Genomic DNA, 22,502 nt, shown 5'->3' on the forward strand with positions numbered 1-22,502 from the left:
TAGGTATACCATGTTTATTTTAATACATCTCATTTCATTAGTCTGCATCCTGCTAGGAAAAATACCGTCCCACTCTTCAACAGTCACAGCAGCCTCGGGCGTTATCGGTGTAAATGTCGTCATCCAAGAGATAATTAAAAAAAAAAAAAAAAGCTAGGCGAAGAGTAAAAAGGAAAGCTTAATAATCACTTTATGGTGTAAAAAAAAAAAAAAAAATCCACTTAAGGCTCCCAAGGTTTCTGTATAGACTTAAACACTACGTGTGAGCGAGGAGGTGTGGCTCCGAACATCAGCGTGGCGGTTTCTGGAACATTCCTGGCTCCTGCGTGGCCCTCATCCAGAAAGCCAGCTCCACATCCTTGGCCAAAAGCACCTGTGACAGAAATCCAGTCTGCTGCTGCGATGTCCATCACCCCCATCACACTGGGCGTCCTCCTCTCAGCCAACCGTGTGGATGTTTTCTGGTGGGTCATTTTTGTTTGCGTCATGTTTTGTGGTTCTGTTTTTAATTTCTCTCTCTCTCGCTCCTTTTTTTTTTTTTTTTTTGACAAGGAAGCCTCTTATTCTTCACTGAGTGCTACAATACTTGCTTTGATGTCACATTAGACAAATGTACACTGTCTCTTTGTTCTCCGGAGTGTTCTTGGAGACAGTTTTCACGGAGGAGAACAAAGATCGCACGCTGGCAGTAAAGCACCGTACATAGTAGGTTCAGGAATGTAACACGCCATGGACATCCGTGTCCTGGGGAAGGGCTGCCGGCTGGTCCTCACCTCACGTCTGCAAGGAGAGGGAGAGACAGACACTGAGAATGAGTAGGGCCGCTGTGCACACACAGCACAGCGTCAACGGCGAATGCAGCAAGCCTTAGGATATAAAGTTTCCAGGACACTGTTTAAATCCAATTTGCCTTGCTACCTTTGCTGCCAACACCCTGGCCAGGGTCGGGACTAGGCTCATAGCATCTCACAGAACATAAGTTGAAAGCAAGCCCCATCTTCCCGTTGTACAGATGAAAGAAACTGAGGCCCAAAAGATTCTTTTCTTCCTTTCTTTCCCACCTTCCTCTTAGAAGCCTAGAGTCTAGAGCATGGGTGCGATTTCTGGAGCTCCAGCAGCCATTTTAGGCTTTGAGGCAGCCCTGAGGATGGTGCCACCAGCTGGAAGGGGTCTCTGTGGCCAGGCAAAGTTGGGCACCTACTTTGAGCGAAGAGCAGCTTTAAGGCTTCTCCCCATTCTATGTCTCATTCTTACACATGTGCCACCCACCTGCCAGAGCCTGCAGGTTAGCCAGGTACACGGAGCACACCCACTTGTCTTTGACTGCAGGATTCATGTCATCAGCCATATGGTGGAGACCTGAACATAATGCTCCAGAGGCCGCATCCACCGGCAGGCACAAGACCACCCACCACGCCACACCTTCGGGCTAGCTAAAGCAAAGGCTGGGGATTGTTTTCGCTGCTTCAGAGCCCTTCCAAGTAGACACTTCCCTCCCACGTGGATCCCCATGAATGGACCTGACCCTCCGACCTCAAATGCTCCCTGACCCTACAGACCCCTCCAGGCCCACGCTGCCCAGAAGAGCCAGGCTCTCAGACACACTGCCTCTGAAGAGCTGCCTCTTATAACTGTTTGTTTTAGATGCCACGGATTTTCATGGGTCAGGAGGCTAAGGTCGGGCCAGACAGGCCAACATTAAGGAGCGAGAAGCCCTCAAACAGCCTCTTTGGGATGCCTGTGGTTGCCCCAACCCCACTGTCTCCTGAGGACCAAGGTATCTCCCTAAAAAGACTATTTCCTTGGTTCCTTGCATGGAGGGATGGCCACTGAGATAAAAGCAAAGCCACCAGGCAGGAGTTCTGGGAAAGCTCTCTACAAGGTTCTTTGCTCTTCCCCTCGTCTTCTTCTTTCTTCCAGCTTAGAACATGGGTGTGATTTCTGGAGCTCTGGCAGCTACTCTGGAGCATGAGGCAGCCCAGAGGATGGAAACACCACCAACAGAAAGAAAACAGATACCTTGTGATTGAGTATCTGCTCTGGTCCCATCAAGAACTTCTACCTCATCTGAACCTGTTACTTCTGGGATCTTATTAGCAGCCCACTACCATTTGTTATACAGTAACCAATAGCCCTGTACACTGATAAAAGCCAGTTGTTGTCAAGTCGACTCTAACTCATGGTGACCCCTTGTATGTCAGAGTAGAACTGTGTTCTAGATGGTTTTCAATGGCTGTGATCTTTTGGAAGGAGGTCACCAGGCCTTTCTTCTGAGGTGCCTCTGGGTGAATTTGAATCACCAACCTTTCGGTTAGTAGCCAAGTACTTAACCATTTGTACCACCCCGGGACACCAGTGATTAAGCAATTGCAGACAGGATCAATCTAGCCTTCAACAATCCTTGTCTGTCAACTCTATAAGCCTCAGTTTTTCCATGTGTCAAATGGGATGAGGGACTTACCCAAAGTGATACCAGTTAGGCAATGTCAGGGTTGCCCCTCAGCTGCTCAGGAAACCCAAACACGCCAACTCTTATCACCCGCCAGCAAATTCACGTATGTGTGACTGTTTCTGCCTCCCCAATCAAGAAAAAAGAAAGGCCAAGCTAAGGAGGTGGCTCCAGAGCAGGGAAAGGGCCGTCGGCCGGGGATCAGGAGACAGGAGACCCACAGCCAGCAACACCGGAAGCGGCAGAGCGATCAAGGCCAATCAGCGTCCTCTCCTCTCCAGATGGCAGTGTGATTGGCCAGTGTGATCAGAATTGATTGCGTCTCCCTCCCCGGTGGGGTTCCAACAGACAGGTCCTACCTGGTTAGCCGCTCTAGGTGGGCTTTAACCTTTTTCGCTTCCGTTTTTTACCTGATTCCCTAGGCCTTCCTGTTAACAAAAGGGCAGGGAGGGTGAGAGGGCCTAGGGGAAGGCTGTTGGGTAGAAAACTGAAGCAATAAATACCTGTGGTGTTTATCTTTCTGCAGAAAACTCGGCACTTCCTGGTCCCCCCACCCCCCCTTCAGGGCGGCCACAGCAGTGGGTCCCCACGCCCCGCTGCCTCTGGGCAAAGTCCGCCCTGAAGGGTGAAGGTCAAGGCTTGGGGCAGCCTGTCCACATGTCCTCCGTCTACACCATAGCCATGTCTACACCGTACCCCAGTTGGCTGGTCCAGTGTGCTGGACTCAAAATTCGCCACCAGCTGTTGCTCACATGGTTCTGACGGCCTCTCCCCCAGAACCACAGCTCTGCCCATGGTTTTGCCCTGCACGGCCCTCGGGTAGGACGTTTGGGCCTGTAGCAGGTTCCCCACGGGTGTACTCCCCGAGGTTAAGAAGACAGCGCAACCTCAAATCCTACAGCCCAGCAAGCCAACCCTGACTCATGGCAACCCGAAGTGTGTCAGAGTGGAACTGTGCTCCACAGAGTTTTCAGTGGCTGATTTTTTTGGAAATAGATCGCCAGGCCTTTCTTCTGAGGTGCCTCTGGATGGGCTCGAACCTCCAACCTTTTGGTTAGCAGCCAAGCGTGTTCATTGTTTGCACCACCCGGAGGCTCCTCTTCAAAGAAACCACTCCCAAAAACCCCTGCAGCAAGGTTTGAGGAACCTTCCTTAAATGAAAAAAAGAATAACATAATAACAACAGTAATGGTAGCACCACTCACCGGTCTCCTCTTCCCGATAATCTGGGTTCAGGTTCGAGGTCGTACACGTGCACTCCAGGTGCTCCTCCAGCCTCACCTGGACTTCTTTTAATTTTGGCTTCTTCCTGACATACTCCACTTTGGCCACCTGCCAAGAGAACAGAGCCGCCATGAGCAGCAATGTCGAGACCCTCTGGAGCAGGAGGCCCGCAGGGCACCTACCTGATGGTGTGGAGGGCAGGTCTAGGCGGAGTAGGGGGGCCTACAAGCTGTAGCACAGTATTTGTGAGTTGATCTCCTTTCTGTTTAAAAGAAACCCATCCAAAAGGCTCCCACGTGCCTGAGAAGAGGCTTGAAGGATGAGCTCTAAATGTAGGGTCCCTCAGTGGAATGGGGGAGGGAGGAGTTCGTTCAAGTATTTTCTATACAGCTGGGCTGTGGGGAATTCTTTCAAACGTACTTTTATTAACAAAGACATACATAAAAAACCCAACAACAACACAGACTAGGAAGCGTGCCGAACTTAGCTCAATGCAGACCCTCACTCAGGAAGCCCTCCCCTGCCTGGCCCTCCACATCCAGCTCAAGGACAAACACAGCTCATGAAGCCCCTGAAGGTGGCTGCTGGGTGACCCCGCACAGAGCTAGACTCAGTGCTCAAGAGGCCAGGAGTCTCCGGGTGCTGCTGGCCCAGCTACTGCCCACACGGAGGGTCTCCTCCTACCCCATGGAAGCCCAGCCATTTCGGGGCAACACAGGTTGGGAATCCCAGCACAGTCTCAGAAGCCAGCCAGGCAGACTCCTGGAGGAGCAGCCAAGGGCAGGCTGTGGCTTTCTGGCAAAGGGCAGCAGGGAGGACCAGAAAGTAGGAATGTGGCCAGGGGCACCTGCTCCAGACCTGAGCCAGCCAAAGGGCATCGCCAACCATCTAGGGGCCAAGCCGGCCTCACCTCCCTGGGTGCAGGGTTACCTCGAGGCAGGCCTATCTCCACACCACTCACCAGTCCAGGGCACAGGTCCCAGAGGTGCAGTCCCCAGGGCTCAAGAGTGGAGGGGGAGAGATGGAATCCCCCCTCGACCCGCAGAGCAGGAACCCTGGCCCTTCCTGTGCCCCCACATTGGGCCCTGGGGACCAGTGCATCCTGGTATGGGAACTCAACTCCACTCCCAAACACACACACATGCACACGTAGCGTGCACACAGCATTCAATAAACCATCCTAGTGAGCACTCAAGGAGTCCCTGGATGGTACAAACAGTAACATGCTCAACTGCTAACCAAAGGGTTGGAGGGTCGTGTCTACCCAGAGGTGCCTTGGAAGAAAGGCCTGGCAATCTAATTCTGAAAGGTCACAGCCATTGACAATCCTATGAAGCAGAGTTCCACTCTGACAAACTTGGGGTCACCATGTGTCAGGCAACTTGACAACAACTGGCTATTGAGCACTCAGCATTGCTACTGCGCCGAAGTACTTCCGCCCCTCCCTCATTTCTCCCACTTACGGACAAGTCAGAGAAGGCTTTCTCTTCGTCATCTTCCTTGTGAGGGACAATCCAAACATCAGCTCTCTAACTCATTTACCTTCCTAACAACTTCCATATTATAGAAGGGAAACTGAAGCACAGGGCTGCCCCCTTTCCAGGGATGACACACAGGCTCTAAGTGGCAGCGTTAGAATGTGACATGGGCGGCCAGCTCTGGAGCTGGTGTTCCAAACCACCTCACAGTACTGTCCATGGTCAGACCATAGTGCTCCCCCCGCCCCCAGCTTCTGTCCAAGTCTCATACAAATCCCCCAACCAGTGCCCACCAGGTCCTGTCTGCCCCTGCTGGGAAGCCCCGACTCCTCAGCCACCTCTTCCACAAAGCCTGCCCCATTCATTCTCCACGCCCCACAACGTACTTACTTCCCTTGCCCAGAGCCCCAGACAGCTCATTTACCAGGCCCATAATTGGGAACAATGACCATTTACTGGGAGTGGAACAGTGTCCCCCAAAGATACGTTCAAGTCCCGACCCCTGTACCTGTGAACGTGGCCTTGTTTGGAAACAGCGTCTTTGAAGGCGTTGTCCGTTAACTTGAGTTCATACTGGAGTGGGAGGGATCGTAATCCTATCACCTACCTCATGGTGACCACACAAACAACAGAACAAAACGCTGCCCAGTCCTGTGCCATCCCTATGATTGGTTGCATATCAGACCATTGTGGTCCACAGAATTTTCATCAGCTGATTTTCAAAAGTAGATTGTCAGGTCTTTCTTACTAGTCCATCTTAGTCTAGAAGCTTCGCTAAAACCTGTTCAGCGTCACGGCAACACGTAAGCCTCCACGGGCAGATGGATGGTGGCTTCGCATGAGTCACGTCGGCCAGGAATTGAACCCAGGTCTCCTGAATGAGAGGCAAAAATTCTACCACTGAACCACCAACGTCCCTAATTTCATTTGAGTGCTGTCTTATAAAAGAGGAGAGACATAGCATTTACAAACCAAGGGACCCCTGGGGCCACCAGAAGTCCCTAGAGCCCTCCGAGGGAGCATAGCTCTGATGCTCTGAATTCAGACTCCTAGCCTCCAGAACCGAAAGACAGTGTAAATTTCTGTTCTTATCAGCCTCTCAGCTTGTGGTCCTTGTCACGGCCTCCCCAGGGCACTGGCATAGCACCTCTGCCCACCTGCCCTCAGACTCTCCTGCAGTCCCTTTCTCCAGGCCCATAAGAGGCTCTGTCACCTCCAGCCCGTATCTGGCTGGTGTGGAGCTTGGTGCCGACTGAGCCATATCCAGAGCGGCCCCTCAACATCCACTGGGGAAAAGGGGGCCAGGAGGAGACAGAGCCCGCCCTAGTTCTGGCATGAGCAGAGCTGCAGTGAACAGGTGAGGAGACCCCAGATCCAGGCTAGATGCCCCCTCTCAGAGGCCTCTGCCTCCCCCCGACCCCAGGCAGTCTGGGAAGGGGCTGTCCAGGCTCCATGCAGAGGGTCGTGAGGACCCAGGCAGTATAGTCAACCCTGCGCCCAGCCTACCCACCAGATAAGCTGCTCTCGGCAATGGACAGGGTTGCACGGCTCACTGTGGCCTCGAAAAGCGGCTGTGTTAATCATCAACCCGGGGTGCAAAGGTGCCCGTCCAACGTGTGAAGTGGTATGTGCTGCCCGGGTGTGAACGCCCTGCACCAGGCATGCGCTCACAGATGTGGGGTGCGGCACGAACTCAGCAGGGTCAGGAGCCCGGCCAGAAAAGGGGCTGTGGCGAGAGGTTTCACTACGTCAGTCAGGGAGTTCCAGGAGAAACTCGCATTCAGGGTGCAGGGAGGGAGCTGCGATCCCAGCCCACTTCACTTTTGGGACAGGGTCTCCCCTGCTCATACCTGGGACCCCTTGCCTGCCGGGGGGGAGTAGAAACTTGAGCTATGTGGGCAGGGCAGGTCATCCTGTGATCCCCTAGACTCATACCAGGACATCAGGCCCAGAGGAGCACGTGGGTGCAGTCACATCAGGCCTGTCAGAGCCTCAACCTTCCCATCTATAAAATGGGGATGGCGACCACCCCACCTCTAGGGGTGTGGTGAGGGTGAATCGAGGCCCAGAAAGCGGGACAGCGCTGCCTTCCCAGAGGAGCCGCTGCTGCCAGCGATGTTTTAACTCGGCACCCGCCCTCCCGAGATCAGCCCTGGCACCACCAACCTGGGTCAGAGGACGTGGCTGGGGTGAGCCTGGGGACCACAGGGTGGTCTGCTCTGCCCATATAGCTCAAGTTTCTGTGCCACACGGTGGGCAGGTGAGGGGTCCCCTCCCTCAAAGACACTGGGGTGGGCAGGCCTGGACTTGACTACCCAGCACCACAGCCAACCAGCCCAGACCTGGAATCTGCCCAGACTGGGACCTCAGGGGGTACAAACGGGACCAGTTCCACCCATACAGGACCTCGCAACCCTTGCCCACCCAGCCCCCAGCAGGTGGGACAGAGGGGCCCTGATCTCACATCCTTCCCAAGGCCTGAGTTGCCCACCACCCTGGCCTCTGCTGGGAGGGTAGAAGGCAGGGCCACAGGCAGCTGGCCTGGGTTCTCGGTCCAGGGCTGAACTGGGCAGGGCGGCTGCCTGCTCTGGCCCTGGGACAACCCGGCCCCTTTGTTCAATAAGCAGCCTCGCCTAGATCCCTCTTCAGGGCAAATATGAGGTTCAGGAAAGCTGCTCGCCCACCTTGCAGCAGAGTTCAGGCTGGTCCCTCTCCCCACACAGACAGCAGACACCTCCTGGCCCCTCCCCAGGCCCCACAGGGAGGGGAGTGCACAAGGGCCTCCCGGTCTAGGAACCCACTCTCTCCCCAGACAGCCCATTTTATCAGAAAAAACAAACAGCGGTTTATGATTGCACCTGCCCCTGGGTATGTGAGGATTCCAGGCTGTTCCGCCACCTCTGTCTGGCCAGGAAATGGCCACATTTTTCCCCAAGAATGCACAGAGAATATTAAATTCTCCAATGCCTCCTGCACACAACCCATGCACAGAGAGCTGAGGTGACAGCGTCCTCAGGACTCTCATTCGCTTCACCTCGGCCCCTAGACGCCATTCCGGAACCTTCCAAGTGGGGAGTCCCCACGCCCCTCCCTTTCTTCTCCCTTGGGTGTGTCTCTCACCTTAACAGCCCAGACACTCGTCTCCCCACTATAAAGCACACCTGAACCACAATTATGACACCTGAATGCTCCTCAGAGCCAATCCATTCTGTGATGGCTGCCCCTCTTCTAGGAAGACACACAAGGCCAACAAGCCCCAAATTCCTGCTGGACATCGTGTCCCTAGCCCCCAGCCTGCAAGGGACACCCCACTGCACTCCAGACTATCTTTAGAGCCTCAAGGCAGAATCGATCAATAATAAAAACAACCATTTACCAATCGCACCTACCAGTCACACGTAACCCACACAGCTAACATTGGGACACAATGCTGCCCGTTTCACAGATGAGGAAACTGAGGCAGCTCTAAACCCTCAATGCTAGACCAGGCCCCTTCGCCCTTCTCTCACTGTCTCCCCAGTCTTCAAGAGACCTTGAATATGCCCCTCTCTCTTAGCTCTACAAGCTGAAGGAACTGGGCTTAATGCCCTCAGAGGCCCTTTCTGAGTCAGAGAAATCTTCCTGATGGGTTACGATTGGCAGTTGAGCCCCTCTGCTTCAGATGTGATATTCCCACGAGCCTCCACAGCCTCCCCCTCTCAATTTCTCATCCACTGTGAATGGGATGGATTTCCAGAGGCTTCACTTGTCAGTTGCTGTTTAGTGGGCTCCAACTCATGGTGACCATCTGCACAACAGAATGACATGCTGCCCCGTCCTGCGCCATCTCCATCATCTTTGATACATTTGGACCCGTTGTTACGACTATTGTGTCAACCCATCTCACTGAGGGTTTCGGCCATTTTCGGTGGCCCTCTACTTTGCCCAACATGACACCCTTTTTTCTAGCCACCGTTCTTTCCTGATAATGCATCCAAAGTAAGCACGCCGAAATCTCGCCATCCTCACTTCTAAGGTGCATTTTGATTCTATTTCTTTTAAGGCCGATCTATTTGTTCTTCCGGCAGTCCCCAGGATATTCAATATTCTTCACCAAACTGGCTAAATACATTGAAGTGGTAGGGTCCCTCCCCCAATCAGAGGGCCCAGAGCACCCCTGAGAACAAAAGGACCCCAGGTTCTGGCTACCCGAGGCCCACTAACCTGACTAGGGGCCCTCACCCAGCTGACAGAGGGTGTACCCCACCCCCAAACCCTTCCTCACCCCAAGGACCACTAGGAACTCTGAAACCCCCACATGAGTTCAGTGCTGCCAAAGCCACTGTGTTTCTAAAAGACCCTGGACCAGGCCCCAAACAACCTCTTCCCAAACACCCTTCCCAGCTCAGCACCAGGCCCTGTGTCGGCACCACAGATGGACACACCCCAACCTCCACCTCCCAGAGGGCGGGGTCCAGGTAAGGAGGAGCCACAACAACAGCTCTGTGCAGCTGAGGGGCTTGTCATCAGTTCTAGAGAGCTGGGGGTCGAGGCCATTTGCTGATAAAACTCCGGTCATCCCGCAAGGGCTATGTCAACTCAAAATGGCGACCGTTTGACTTCCCAGCTGTCCATGTTCTTGAGGAGTAAAATAGAATGAGCCCTCCAGATGGTGAGAGGTGGGCTATTTAGACTCACCAGCTCCTTCACTGTGACTACTACAGCAGCAACCCAGGTCTGGGCAGGGCAGGGGCCAAGCAGACATCAGGCTGTGACCATAGAACTCAGTCCTCCCTGCTTTGTGCAGGCCACACATCTCATGTCCCTCCACTCCACGCACCCGACTCATGGGGGGATCAGGGAGGGACCCAGTGTCAGCCCCAGCCCTGGGGACAGAGGATGACCACATGTCCAATTACAGAGCCATGCTCAGCACCCAGGAACAGTTGGTGGGGCAAGCATGCAGCAGAGCCAGCCTGGACCCCCACCACCTTCCCCTAGCCCTGGTGATCCCTGGGTGGGGGTGGGCCAGAAGAGGCTGGTTCCTCCAAAGGCTCTCTGTCCAGCTGCTGCCCTTGGAGGCTGGTCCCAGAAAAGAGCAGAGCCCAGCACAGGCCCCTGAAGTCAGGGCAGCCACCAGAGACCCAGCCTTGTGCAGGGTGTAGGTGGTGAAGTCTGGGGCCTCAGTTGCCTCCACAGGGCTTACAGGGGCCTAGGTCACACTCCTCAGACCACAAGGCCCAGGGCGGCCTTTAGCAGACCCTACACTGGACAGCTCCCCACTGGGACAGCAGGGGTGACCCTGGCCTCAGTAAGCTTGACCTTCTAATAAAGAGAATTTTAAACTTGAATCAAAGGCCAAAGGCCAGGAGCAGAGAAACTTAAACCAGGAAATATAGCCCCCACCCCCACCACCCAGGGAGACAGGCAAGGCTGCCTCCCACCACCCTCCATGTCCTCTCCATGTCTAGCACCCACCACAAAGGCGCTCAGTCCAAATCTGGGGCTTCTCGGGGCCAATGCCCGAGCCCCCAGGTCAACGTCCGCCCTGGCCCCATATGGAGCAGGCCAGTCCGTCTCTACAATGGGCCTCCTGTTCCTCTCTGTCCCCTGGTGCTATCCACTCTTCCAGGCCCCCAGTGTCCAGCCCGGATGTTTTCCTCCCAATGTTCCAATGGGGGAGAACAGGAAGGGGCCTGGGTTTGAGGGCCCAGCCCTGAACCAGGCCCTCTGTGACCTCGGGCAGGCGCCACTCACAGCCTTGGTACGAAGGGTGCTGCCGGCCTGATGTAGGTGGTCTGTACCTTGAACCCCAGCCCCACCACCTGCCACGGCCATTGGACCTGGGCCCAGGGTAGAGATGGTGCCTTTCCTAGGAAGAACCCCCCACACATACTATGCTATACAGGCAATTGCTGGACCCCCTGCTGGATCCCCGGACATGGGGCTTTGGAAACCCCCCACCCCAGAATGAGGGCTCCTGTTCTTCCTCTATGGGAAGCAAGGATCGGGGCATGAGGGTCCCCAGAGCCAGAGCCCACAGGCCAAGCTCCTCGAATGAGTCGACCCATTTCATTTCCATACCCTGCACCCCAAAACTCCTGCCTGGATGCCTGAGGACAGCCCCTCTGCACCCATAATGGGGAGATCTGATTTAGACATCCTGCTCTCCAGTGACCAAGAAAGACCTCAGCTATCCCAGACCCTTGGAGCTCATGGAACCCAGGTATGGGGTGAATGGTGTCCCCCAAGAAGATATGCTGAAGTCCTAGATCCAGTACCTATGAACTTGACCTTGTTTGAAAATTGGGCCTTTGAAGCTACAAGCTAAAGAATGCCTGGAGCTACCAGAAGCTGGGAGAAAAGCATGGAATAGATCCTCCCTCAGAGCCTCAGAAGGAATCGACATGGCTGACACCCTGATCTCAGACTCCCAGCCTCCAGAACTGTGAGATGGTAAATTCCTGATGTTTTGAGACATGGTTTGTGGTACTTGGTACAGCAGCCCCAAGACACTCATATGCCCACCTCCCACTGCCACCCCCCTGGGGGCCAGAAGACAGAGGATGCAGGATCACACAGTGGTGGTGGTGGGGTGGGGAGGCAGCAGGGGAGACCCATGGGCAGAACAGTATTGAAGAGGGGTACAGGGCCAACCCCCTCAGGCCTCAGTTTCCCCCCTTAACAAATGAACATGGGGCAGGTGTGTGGGGAGGTCAATGCTGGGTGCAGCCGAGGAGAATCCCCACCACTTGTCAAGTATGGAGATGCCAGTTAAGCAACTTGGGCCTGAGCAATGCCCGCTCTCTCCCACCCAAACAAAGCAGGCTCTGAAGGCAGGAAGGAGACCCCAGACAAGCACTTAGGGGTGTTTAAGGGGGTGATCAGCCCTGGAGAGATCCCAGGACAGGAAGATGTGGGACCTGCTTGCTCAGTGCCCAGAGCACCGGGGCAGTCCCTGAGGTCAGGAGCACTGCCATAGACACCTTGGGGCCAATGTTCTGGGCTGTCTGACAATTAAGAGCCCCAAAAAAACCTAATTATGAAAATTTTCCTGGCATCTTGTTCAGCGACCAAGGCTGATTCCAGAGTAGGTTTTGAGTGGGGTGAGGGGCTAAAATCATTTGTATTCAAGGAATAGACTTGGTGCAAACAGTTTGCACTCAACTACTAACCAAAAGAGTGACAGGCCAAACTCACCCAGAGGCACTCGGAAGAAAATCCTGGTGATCAAAAAAATCAGCTATTGAAAACCCTAGGAGCACAGTTCTACTCTCACACATGTGGGGTTGCCATGAGTTGGAACTGACTCAATGGTAGCTAATCATAATAATAACTAACCTAAAGTTTGGAGATTCAAGTCCATTCAGAGGTACCTTGGAAGAAAGGCCCGGCAACCTGCTTCCCAAAGATCACAGCCGTTGACAATCCCATGGAGCACAGTACTACTCTGACACACATAGGGTTATCATGAGTTAGAATCAACGCCAGTGCCAACGGGTTTGGTTTTTCTCAAAGAAAACTTCAACAGCAACACATTGCAAAGACAATGAACCCTGACCCCATCGAGGGTTCACCTGCTCCTGCTCCTTATGAGGTGGGTTCCAACCAGATGGGGATCCAAAACCACACCCTGTGGCCCCCAGACCTATGGGGCAAGACCCACCTGTCTCCACTGCCCTGATTCACCCTCACTGCCGAGGGTCACATGGGATATCATGACATGCCTTAGCCCAGCCAAATCCAGTCCCCAGCAAGAGGAACCCTGAAAGGGCTACCTCCCCCAGTAGGAAAGCCTAGGGGAGGTCCCAGCCTCAGCTGTGCCTCACCAAAGCCGGAGGTACCTCAGAAACATGGATGCCCAGAGGGGCCTGGAGAAGTAGAATTGTCCCCAGGGAATAAAGCAGGGAGAACAAAGAACCTCCACATGTAACTTGAGGGTAGCCTACCTAAATCCCCCAGTGCTACCTTTGGAGGTCACACAGCTAGGCCCTACCCCGAGAGGGGCTTTGTGGCAGGTGGCCAGGTGTGTGCAGCTCCCAGTAACCCCAGAGATGGCCCCCCTAAGCCACTGCGTTCCTGAGTACCTCCCATCACACCAGAAGCTGAAAGAAGGAGATGGTTGGACCGAGGACCCCACTCCAAAAGACCTCAGTCAACGGCATATCTGGTAGCACCCAACCTCAGAGAGTTCCCATGGGTTAGGGGCACTACCCCATTACAGGTGAGGGGACAGAGCCCCATCATAGTAAGGGACATGCCCAGGGTCCCAAAGCTGGTGGGAGGAGAAATCAGCTCTGTCTGATCCCCCAGCAACTAACTTTCCTCCCTGTGCTTAGGGAGCAGGTCCTCCCACAAACCAGAGTCTGGGTGTCACGCTAGACAGCGGGAGTCCTCAGGCCCATGTGCTGCAACCCGGCCCAGCACGCCCAAGTCCTTCCATAAGACGGGATTGCCACACGCCAGGCAGCTCCCAAGTCAGGTGAGGCCCTCAAAAGACCCATCCAAGAGGCCAAAGCAGCTCAGAACTGGCCAAAGCGGTAAGGCCTCCTTGCCCTCCAACCCTCTCAGAAGCCAGCCCCCACACCCACAACTGAAGTTCAAGTTCTGACCCTACCACTGCTCACTGTCTCCCAGGGTCTCAGTGTGCCTGCCATGGAAATGGGAACACATGTGTCCACCCACCACATCGCCTGGCTGACAGCACATTGTAAAGGCTTGGGAGGGCATAGTTCAGTGGAGGCTGTGGAGCAGGGGACCTTGGGGCAGGAGCAGGCAGGGGCCGTGGGGCCTGTGGATTGTGAGTCATGGGATCCATGGATCATAGGGTCCAGGGCTCGTGGATCATGGATCATGGGATCTGTAGGGCAGGTTCTGGGGTCCATGGGGTCCTTGAATTGTGAAGTCCATGAACCATAGTCTGGGGTCCATGGGGTCCACGGGTCTGGGGGCCGTGGGGCAGGTTCTGGGGTCCATAGGGTCTTTGAGTCATGGGGTCCATGGAGACAGGGTACATGGGGATGGGTCTGGGGGTCATGAGGTCCATGGGGTGGGGTCCCTGGGTCCAGGGCCCAGGGGCGGGCTCACCTTCACATTGCGGTGGTGCACACGCGAGGGCTGGCACTTGATGCTGCTGGTATTACAGCAGCCAGTGCAGCGCTTCACCTCCACGCACTGTGGCCAGATCAGGAAGTTGGCGGAGGTGGGGTCGATCTGGCTCCGAGGTATCTCATAGATGACCGTCCTGGTCTTGCAGATAGCAGGGATGGCTTCCTCTGCAGAGGCAGGGCTGCGGTGAATGCCGGCCCTGTCCCCCGTCAGCCTCTCCCCCCAGGCTGCAGGGGTCCCAGCCCAGGCAGCGGGTATCCACAGCACTGGGGGGGAGTGGCAGAATGGCCCGCAAAGGCAGACAGAGCCCCCTCCCAAGGTGCCCTGAGGTGCTGCAGAGCTGGCCAAGGGTGAGTATGAAGGAGCGGTGGTCCAGGCAAAAAGGAGCCCATGACACTAGGGGCAATGATACTAGAGGCCACATGACTGTGGGGCAGGGTGTAGAGCTCGGGGAGCCTGGTCGGTCTGGTAATGGCAGGGCTGGGAGGCTGTGACCTTGAAGCCTCAGGCAGCCCATTTACCCCTTCAATTCTGAGTGCTAGGAAGCTCCTCCTGGGTGCAGGGTGCAGTGCAAATGAAACGGAAGCCAGGGCCCTATTCCACGAGAAAGGGGCCAGCCCATAGCCAATGGTAGCCCCCAGCCAAACCCTGGTCCTGGAAGGGACGAAGCCCACACAGACAGTCACTCCCTTCCAGGGCTCTCTAGACCCCACATGCACCAAGGTTCCCATGGCCACACCCGGGTGGGGCATCGGGGAAGGTCAACTGTGGCTCAGCCGTAAAAAACAGTGATCAGATGACCCAGAGGGTCCTGGGAAGGGTATGTGGTGGGGCTCTGAGACCATCATGTCCAAAGCAGGCTGGCCACAAAAGAGCAAATACTGCATAATTCCACTTAAGCAAAATATCCAGAACAGGCAATGCAGAGAGACAGAAAGTAGATTAGAGGTTTCCAGGGGCTGGGAGGGGGCAAGAAAGAGCTGTTGCTGAAGGGGTGCTGAGTTTCTGTTGGGGGTGATGGAAAACCTTCGGAAACAGATAAAACAGATAGGGGTGACAGTTGCACAACATAGCGAATGTGACAAATGCCACTTAAAAATGGTTAAAGTGGTAAACATTTTGCTATTTATATTTCACCTTAATGAAATTTTAAAGTAAAAATACATTCCTGCAGGATGGGAGTCAGGAGAGGGTGGAAACATGAGGACACAAATGCCCTGATTCCGGGCCCCTCACCAGGGATAGTGATGGCTCTATTTTCTGCTTTGCTCTCTGTGAACACTCACTCAGGGCACAGGCCGCTCTGTACAGCCCACAACCTTGTCTGGACACCAGGCGTGATCAGCGAGCCGAGGGAGCCTCGCTGGGGCTGATGCCGCCCCACTGCCTTACTAGGTAAGGCCGCAACACCCAGCTGTTCGACCCATCACAGCTGCTGGTGACATCTACGTGGGCCAACGGGACGCCACACACCGGGGCCCAGCCAGCCTACAGAGGCAGTCACGAAGTCCCAGCCCCAGAGTTGGGGGAGATCCGGGATGGCCTGGCAGAAGATGGCCCCACCCTTTCTAAGGTCCACACACAGCCACCCCGAACACTCAGCCCAGCGCAAGAAGCACAAGGCAGGCCTGCCACACTTCCCTGGGGTCCCTCTTCTTGGAACGCCAGGAGGTGTACCAGTGGACAGTGTCAGGAAGAGGGCATTGGGTCCCCCCAGAACAAGCCAAGCACCCAGGGCCCCACAGTGCACTGCTCTGGGCTGTAGGAAGGGCCAGGCCACCTGCCAGCCCCAGGCCTGCCAGGAAAGCATGGGGGTCAACATGGCCAAGCCCCTCAATGCGATCCCTTATTCCCTATAGCTATGCCCTCCCGTCAGAACTCAGTTTCCCTAACCTATCAGGACAGGCCTGGAGAAAGGGGCTCTGTGGTACTGGGGGAGGGTCCTGGCCTTTGAGATGGGTTTGGGGTAGGGGTGGGGTAGTATAAAAGGTTCAGTAGTGGTGAGAACGTTATGGGGGGCCTGCGGGCATAAGGTATGATTACTCACCCCCATTCCCCACTAGAGGTAGAAAATAAAAAACGATCTGCTTGAAGGAAACTAAGGCTCAACGGTATGGGGGCTTGCTCAAGGTCACACAGCGAGGGGTGAGGTCCAACCCAGGCAGCCAGAACAGGGTTGTGGGGCCACCCCCTACCCTGTCCTGGCTGAGAAGGGCTCCCCGTCCCAGCTGAGCACCAGAGGGCCCATGAGGCCCCACCAACTTTCTGAATCAGCCAGTCTTCTCTCCAAGCGACCAGACAGACGTGAGGTACAGTCTGCAAGATGACCCCTAAACCAGTTATCCTGGGAGCCATGTGTTGGGGGGAGCACGCATGTCTCATTCACTCCATTCCCACCTCTCCCAGCCCCCCACCCCATGCCTCTCCCAGTCCCCCAGCCCCCACTGTCTGTTTTTAAGCTGATAGCCGGGAGCACTGAGCTCCTGCTTATGAATTGGAAATTAAACGCAGCCACATTTTCCAGCTCAGGGCTCCGGCAAGCGTGCTGCAACAGGAACGGGCACTTCAGGAATTCACACAGTCTCTTCCCCCTGGAAGTGTCCGCACGAGGCCAAGACTATAGCGGGGTAGGACTGGTGGGGCAATGAGACCCCACAGACAGGCAGCCCTTCAGAGCTGTTGAGCTAACAGGGCCAAGTGACCAGCCGATGGCCACAAATACAGAGGCCGGCAGACCCAGAGGCGAACACCAAGCAGCTCCCCAGGGGCCAGAGTCAGGGAGTGCTGCCCAGCCCCTGTAGCACCCTCGGCCTCAGCCCATCTCCCCCAGCACCCTCTTACCAATACTCCTCTTCCTCCGAACAGGCACTGGCCGCCTCTCGGGGGCATGCCTGGAGGCGTGGGCCCCCCGGGCTCTCAGGCTTGGCTCCAAAGCATCCTCAGTCCCTGCAGGTAAAAAGTGAAATGGGGACCAGTTTGCACACACCTAAGTGGGGACCCGCTTGCCCACGTGAGTGAGGGGACCAGCTCATACACAGCTGGATAGAGACCGGCTCGCACACACCTGGAGGGGGGGAACCAGTCACATGCACCTGAGCAGGGACAAGCTTGCACACACCTGGATGGGGGACCAGCTCACACACACCCAGATGCCACCGTCTGCTCAGCAGCTCTCCTTCTAAGTCAACTTTGGAGGCCAGCTGGGTACAAAGAGCAGGCCTGGCCCCCCACAAGGTGGTTGGGGTCCCCTGAGTGAGAATGGTTTGCAACTCCCCAAAATGTCCCCATCAACCTCAGCAAAGGCTATGCTGAGGCCCCCAAAATGTAGCGGCCCCTGCTGGACCACTCAGCAATGCTGAGGACTCAGATGGAAAGAGCTGCGGTTGGTCCCCCATTGTACCTCCTCAAAGGAGGCCCTGGGGCCACCCATCCCACCCTCCAAGGACCCAAAGCTCCCAACTCAGAAGGCTGAAATCCAGGAATAATCTTGCTGGGATTTCTCGGGTTGAATCTGTGAGTGTGTGTGTGTGTGTGTGTGTGTTTGTGGCTCCCTTTCCCCCCCCCTCACTAAACAAACCCTCCTTGAAGCATCCTAACCTTTGAGGGGCATCGGAAGCAACGCCAGACTCTGGGCCCTCGGCCAGATCCCACTTGTTCCTGAAATAAGTCTACTATGAGGGCGAGAGGCCATGAGAAAGAGCACGAGGGTGAGCCTGGCCTTTCGCCGAACGCAAAACCAGCCAGCCTCTGCTGATGGAGACAGGAGTCCCAGGGAAACAGGTCCTGTACTCAGCAGGCAGGAGGGGAGACAGCTTGCAAACAGGAAAGTGGTAAGCCCCTGGGTTAGAGAGCCTGGTGTTGCCAAGGGAGGCTAGGTGCAGAGAAGGGACGCTTCTCAGACTCCGGAGCAACTGGCCCCAGAGCTAAGATCCGTACCTAGAACCCCAGCCCCGGAGGCCAACTGCGGCCCAGTACCTCCCCCCCTTCTAATGCTGCCTTCTCATCCTCTCCCCCTCCCTGTCCCCTTAGACAGGCTCAAGAGTCTCTGGTTTCAGATTCCAGCAGAGAAAATTGGGGGGGGTGGGGTGTAGAGGAACATACAGTTGGCCACCCACCTTGATGTGGGGGGGTAGCACCTGGCCTCAGCTCCCTGAGCCCTCTGGACCCAGTTGGGGGTCCTGTCCCTTCCCACCTCCTTCCATCCTGTCTCCCTAGTATATACCCAGAGGGCAACCAGGCCGAGAGTTTGTAGTTAGCCACCGTGGCATTGGCCTGACTCATGGCGAACCCATGCACAACGGAAGAAAAGGCTGCCCCTTCCTTCACCATTCTCATGATCGGTTGCAGATTGGACTGTAGAGTTTTCCTTGGCTGATATTTGGACGTAGGTTACCAGGCCTTTCTTTCTAGTTCATCTTAGTCTGCTGAAACCTGCTCAGTGTCAAAGTAGTACACAAGCCTCCAATGACAAGATGGGTGGGGGCCGCACATGAAGTGCACTGGCCAAGAATCGAACCCAGGTCTCCTGAAGGGAAGGTAAGAATTCCACCAGTGAACCACTACTGTCCCCCAATAATGCACCCCAGTAGCCAGTACCTCCCGCTGCTATCCAAAGACTTTGCCCACGTAATGACCCCGTCTTGGGGCCTCCTCTCCCTGAGAGGTCCGTGTGACGTCACGGCTACTGCTCCATACCAGAGGCCGTCTCCTCGTTGGTGCAGGACAAGCAGATGGATTCCCTTGCTGCCCAGACCACATGAGCATCAATAACAGTCCACAAACCAACAGGAAAAACCTAGCTTCCTCCCAACCCTGTCGAGCCTGAAACCCACGCTCCTTCAAAACGAAGGCCAAAACCATGCAGAAGGTGTACATAGCAAAAGATGCCATCTTTTAAAAGACCGGATTGTGAGCCCAACTTTTTACTTAAAATGACTCAATATTCCAATGCCACTAATTTTTTTTTTGACCCAAAATAAGATCAGAACAGAACTACTCATGCATTAAGAATTTCCCATCAGCCAACTGTTTGAAGAAGGATTTTTTGAGAAAAAGGCAATATTTATGAGTCACCTCTGGGGGCAGCCATCTTGCCATCTCCAAACTGGGGACTGACTGGCCCACTCCCACTTGCAAGAGAAAACTGAACAATAACTTTGCTGGCTGTCTTTTTTCTAGGCTTTACTCAAGCCAGGCTTGTGTGAATTGACTTAGTAGTCCTTACATATGTATACAGCAGGTGTTATCACCTTTTTACATATGGGGAAAGTGAGGCCCATCTGCTGGTGGCAGGGGCCCATATTTAAGCCTCCAGAACTAGCTGTGTCCACCTAGCTCAGGGAGCCCCTCCCACCCCAGATCTCCTGCCCCCAGCTTAATAAACAGAGAAGACAATAGCCTTCCCATTGCACCAACCTGGTTGAAACCTGAAACGGAGACAAGAGACAGTGCAGAAACAAGCCCAGTCCTTGCCCCCAAATGCAAGATGGGTGGTCAAGAGCCAAGAGCTAAGCGCACTAAGGGGAGAAGCCACCATTTCTGATTTATGCGAGCAGAGAAGGAAGGAACTCGCCCTAGCAGCAACTTACAAGTCAGCCCAGGCCTAGGCAGTCGTAGCATGAATCATGCCCTAAAACTACTCTCAGGACAGTTAATCAAGGGCTCTTGCCTTTTGTCTTTCATGCACAGATGTCCGATGACAACTCGGAGGATGGGTCGCCATCAGCGCTGGTTGGAGCGTTAATGGCCCGGGATGGAGATATTTATGATCAGTTACTCAATGACCCACAGGCACCCGGCCAGGCGCCTGCCAGAACAAAGCTCTCCCGCGGGCCCCAGCGCTGAATGGTCTGTTCTCATCACACACGACAAATAGGCCCCAAGCCCCGTGGCTACTGATAATTAAAAGGCCACAAGCAGATCTCTGGACCTATGAGCCATAAGGGAGAAATCAAACCCACGTTCATCTCTCCTGCACACACCTGCTGACTGCTCGGTGGGACACACTGGTGCAGGATGGAGTTCCACCGCCTCGGGCCTCCACATTCCACACCAAGGAGCTGCAAACTGTTAACAGGCTCGGCTGCTAACCAAAAGGTTGGCATTCAAGTCCACCTGTAGGTGTCTCGGAAGAAAGGTCTCGTGATCTACTTCCCAAAAATTAGCCATGAAAACCCTACGGAACGCAGTCCTCCTCTGACACACGTGGGGTCTCCATGAGTCGGAGTCAACTCAACAGAGACTGGTTTCTGAGGCGCTGGTACATTCCTCATCTATGCAGGAGACCCAGGTTCGATTCCTGGCCAACGCACCTCACGCACGGCCGGCAAGTATCTGTAAGCGGATGCTTCCAAGTTGCTAGGATGCTGAACAGGTGTCAGCGGAGCTTCCACGCTAAGTTGGACTAGGAAGAAAGGTCTCACAATCTACTTCTGGAAAATCAGTGAAAGCCCTGTGGAGCACAGTTCTACTCTGACACACACTAGGTCGCCATGAGTTGCGGTCGCCATGAGTTGCAGTCGCCGTACACAGCGACTGGTACTGATAAAATGGGGACTCCGCAGCATCAGGGCCCATTGCGGGGAGTCCAGGCTCATGCCTGCAAATCACGCTCCACCCCTTGGGGGTCGGGAGTCCCCCAGGTCAGTGTGTAAGACCCCCTCCTTCGCCACTTCCCACTCATGTGTGAATCTGTTACTTAAGGGGACTCAACGCTAAGAATGCGGGCCCGAGAGTTACCAAGGTGGGTTAAGGAAAGCAGGTGGGCGCCGTGAGCTGGGTCTCCCTCCACACTCCAGCCCCTTTCTCACTGACCCCCTGTACCCTCAAAGTCTCCCAGAAGAGCAGGGTACCCCCAGCAGAGTAGCCAGTGACTGGCCATAAAGGGGGTTCAAAGGATGAAAGAATTACCCCCACAGCTGCTTAGGACTTTGCATGGGTGGGGACAGGAGTTGGCGGAAGACCCCTCCCCCATTATAAGTTCTAGAAGCAACTAGCTCAACTCTTATTCTCAAGAGACTGCAGCTCCTATGGGCCTGGGTTCCAATCTGTGCTGGACCAGGAGGATGGAGACTTACAGTGGGGTGTGTCACAAGATTTCCCACTGGAATAGGACAGGTGGGGTAAGGAAGGTCCTAGAGGCCCCCTTGTTGTCACACTCAAAGCCCCACCCCAAAAATAGTATGCAGACCCCAGAAAGTCTGACAGCAGACACACAGCTCCACTCCCGGGGCGGGGTGGGGGGGGGCAGGGGGCGGGGGGCAAGTGGGGGAGATGTCTCCGGAACGTCTGTGTGAAGGTTCATTGGAAACCCACTGGCCTGGGCCTGGCTGGTGCACCAGGCCTTTCCTTCTAGCCCTTCCAAAAGAGGCCCTGGGCCCGGGGAGGGGGGCGGGAGCCCAGGTCAGGAATGCCATCAGCATAAACCTGCAGAGCCAAAATGCTAAAAGCTTTAACGGGTGGGGGAGGTGGAGCGGCGGAGACCAGAATAAGAAAGGTGCAGGCAGAAAGTCAATGGCCCATTTCCCTGCTGTGTCCCTGGCCCTCCCTGGGCCTCCCTTCTGCAGGCCAGAAAAAAAGCCAAGAACCTTCTCTGGGATGCGTCTCCTCACTTATCCAAATCCTTCAGGGACCAGCAAAGTGCAGGCGAGTGTTTTCCCCAGCCAACCAGAGCCAAATCCTCTTCTCCCCAGGGTTAAACATCAAGGACCCAGCTCAAAACCACCTCCTTGGCCCAACTCTGATCTCCAAGTGAAATTCTAACCCTTCGCGATAAGGATCAGCCGAGGATTTCCTGGGTCAAGAAACTACAGAAACCGTGTGCCTCGCTAGAAAATAGTTTTGGCATGAAACGAAAATAGTTCAGGCCTCTCCACCACCATAATTAGGTACAAATTTCCAAATGACTAGGCCATGTGATTTTACTTAATTCCTCCTCCCCCCCCCGCCCAGCAGTTAGCAGGGAGAATAATCTTCAACTCACTAAAATTCCTCCAACCAACATCAGCAGCTTTTACAGACTCCTGTTGACAAACTCCTGATGGGCATTTTTTTTTTTAAGCCAATCAATTCCTTTTTTTGGATATGAGTATTGCCCTGGTTTGAATTCCCATGCCTAAAGTGAATTTTAAAAGGATGTCCCAAAGATGGTAGAGGGACAGACCTTGCCCTGTCCTCACAAAAGACGAGCCACCTAATGCGACAGCCCAGTCCACCCCTCCACGGTTATTAACCTGGAGAAAGTGGTAAGGGACCCCTTTAACCTC

The 22,502-nt window shown here is 54.8% G+C and overlaps 1 protein-coding gene across 1 annotated transcript in view; it reads right to left on the minus strand.

Annotated features, from left to right (window-relative positions):
- PDGFA (platelet derived growth factor subunit A) overlaps positions 1–22,502 on the minus strand; it is a 25,373-nt gene continuing 2,871 nt past the window's right edge. Inside the window, exons 4-7 of the mRNA XM_064295933.1 lie at positions 17,080–17,184; positions 14,218–14,405; positions 3,655–3,781; positions 1–780 (exon numbers count right to left, since the gene is read on the minus strand). Coding sequence (XP_064152003.1) covers positions 770–780; positions 3,655–3,781; positions 14,218–14,405; positions 17,080–17,184 — 431 coding nt within the window. The 3' untranslated portion in view covers positions 1–769. The remainder of the gene's footprint in view (positions 781–3,654; positions 3,782–14,217; positions 14,406–17,079; positions 17,185–22,502) is intronic.

This window comes from Loxodonta africana, chromosome 12 (assembly GCF_030014295.1).
Source record: "Loxodonta africana isolate mLoxAfr1 chromosome 12, mLoxAfr1.hap2, whole genome shotgun sequence".
Classification (NCBI taxonomy): domain Eukaryota; kingdom Metazoa; phylum Chordata; class Mammalia; order Proboscidea; family Elephantidae; genus Loxodonta; species Loxodonta africana.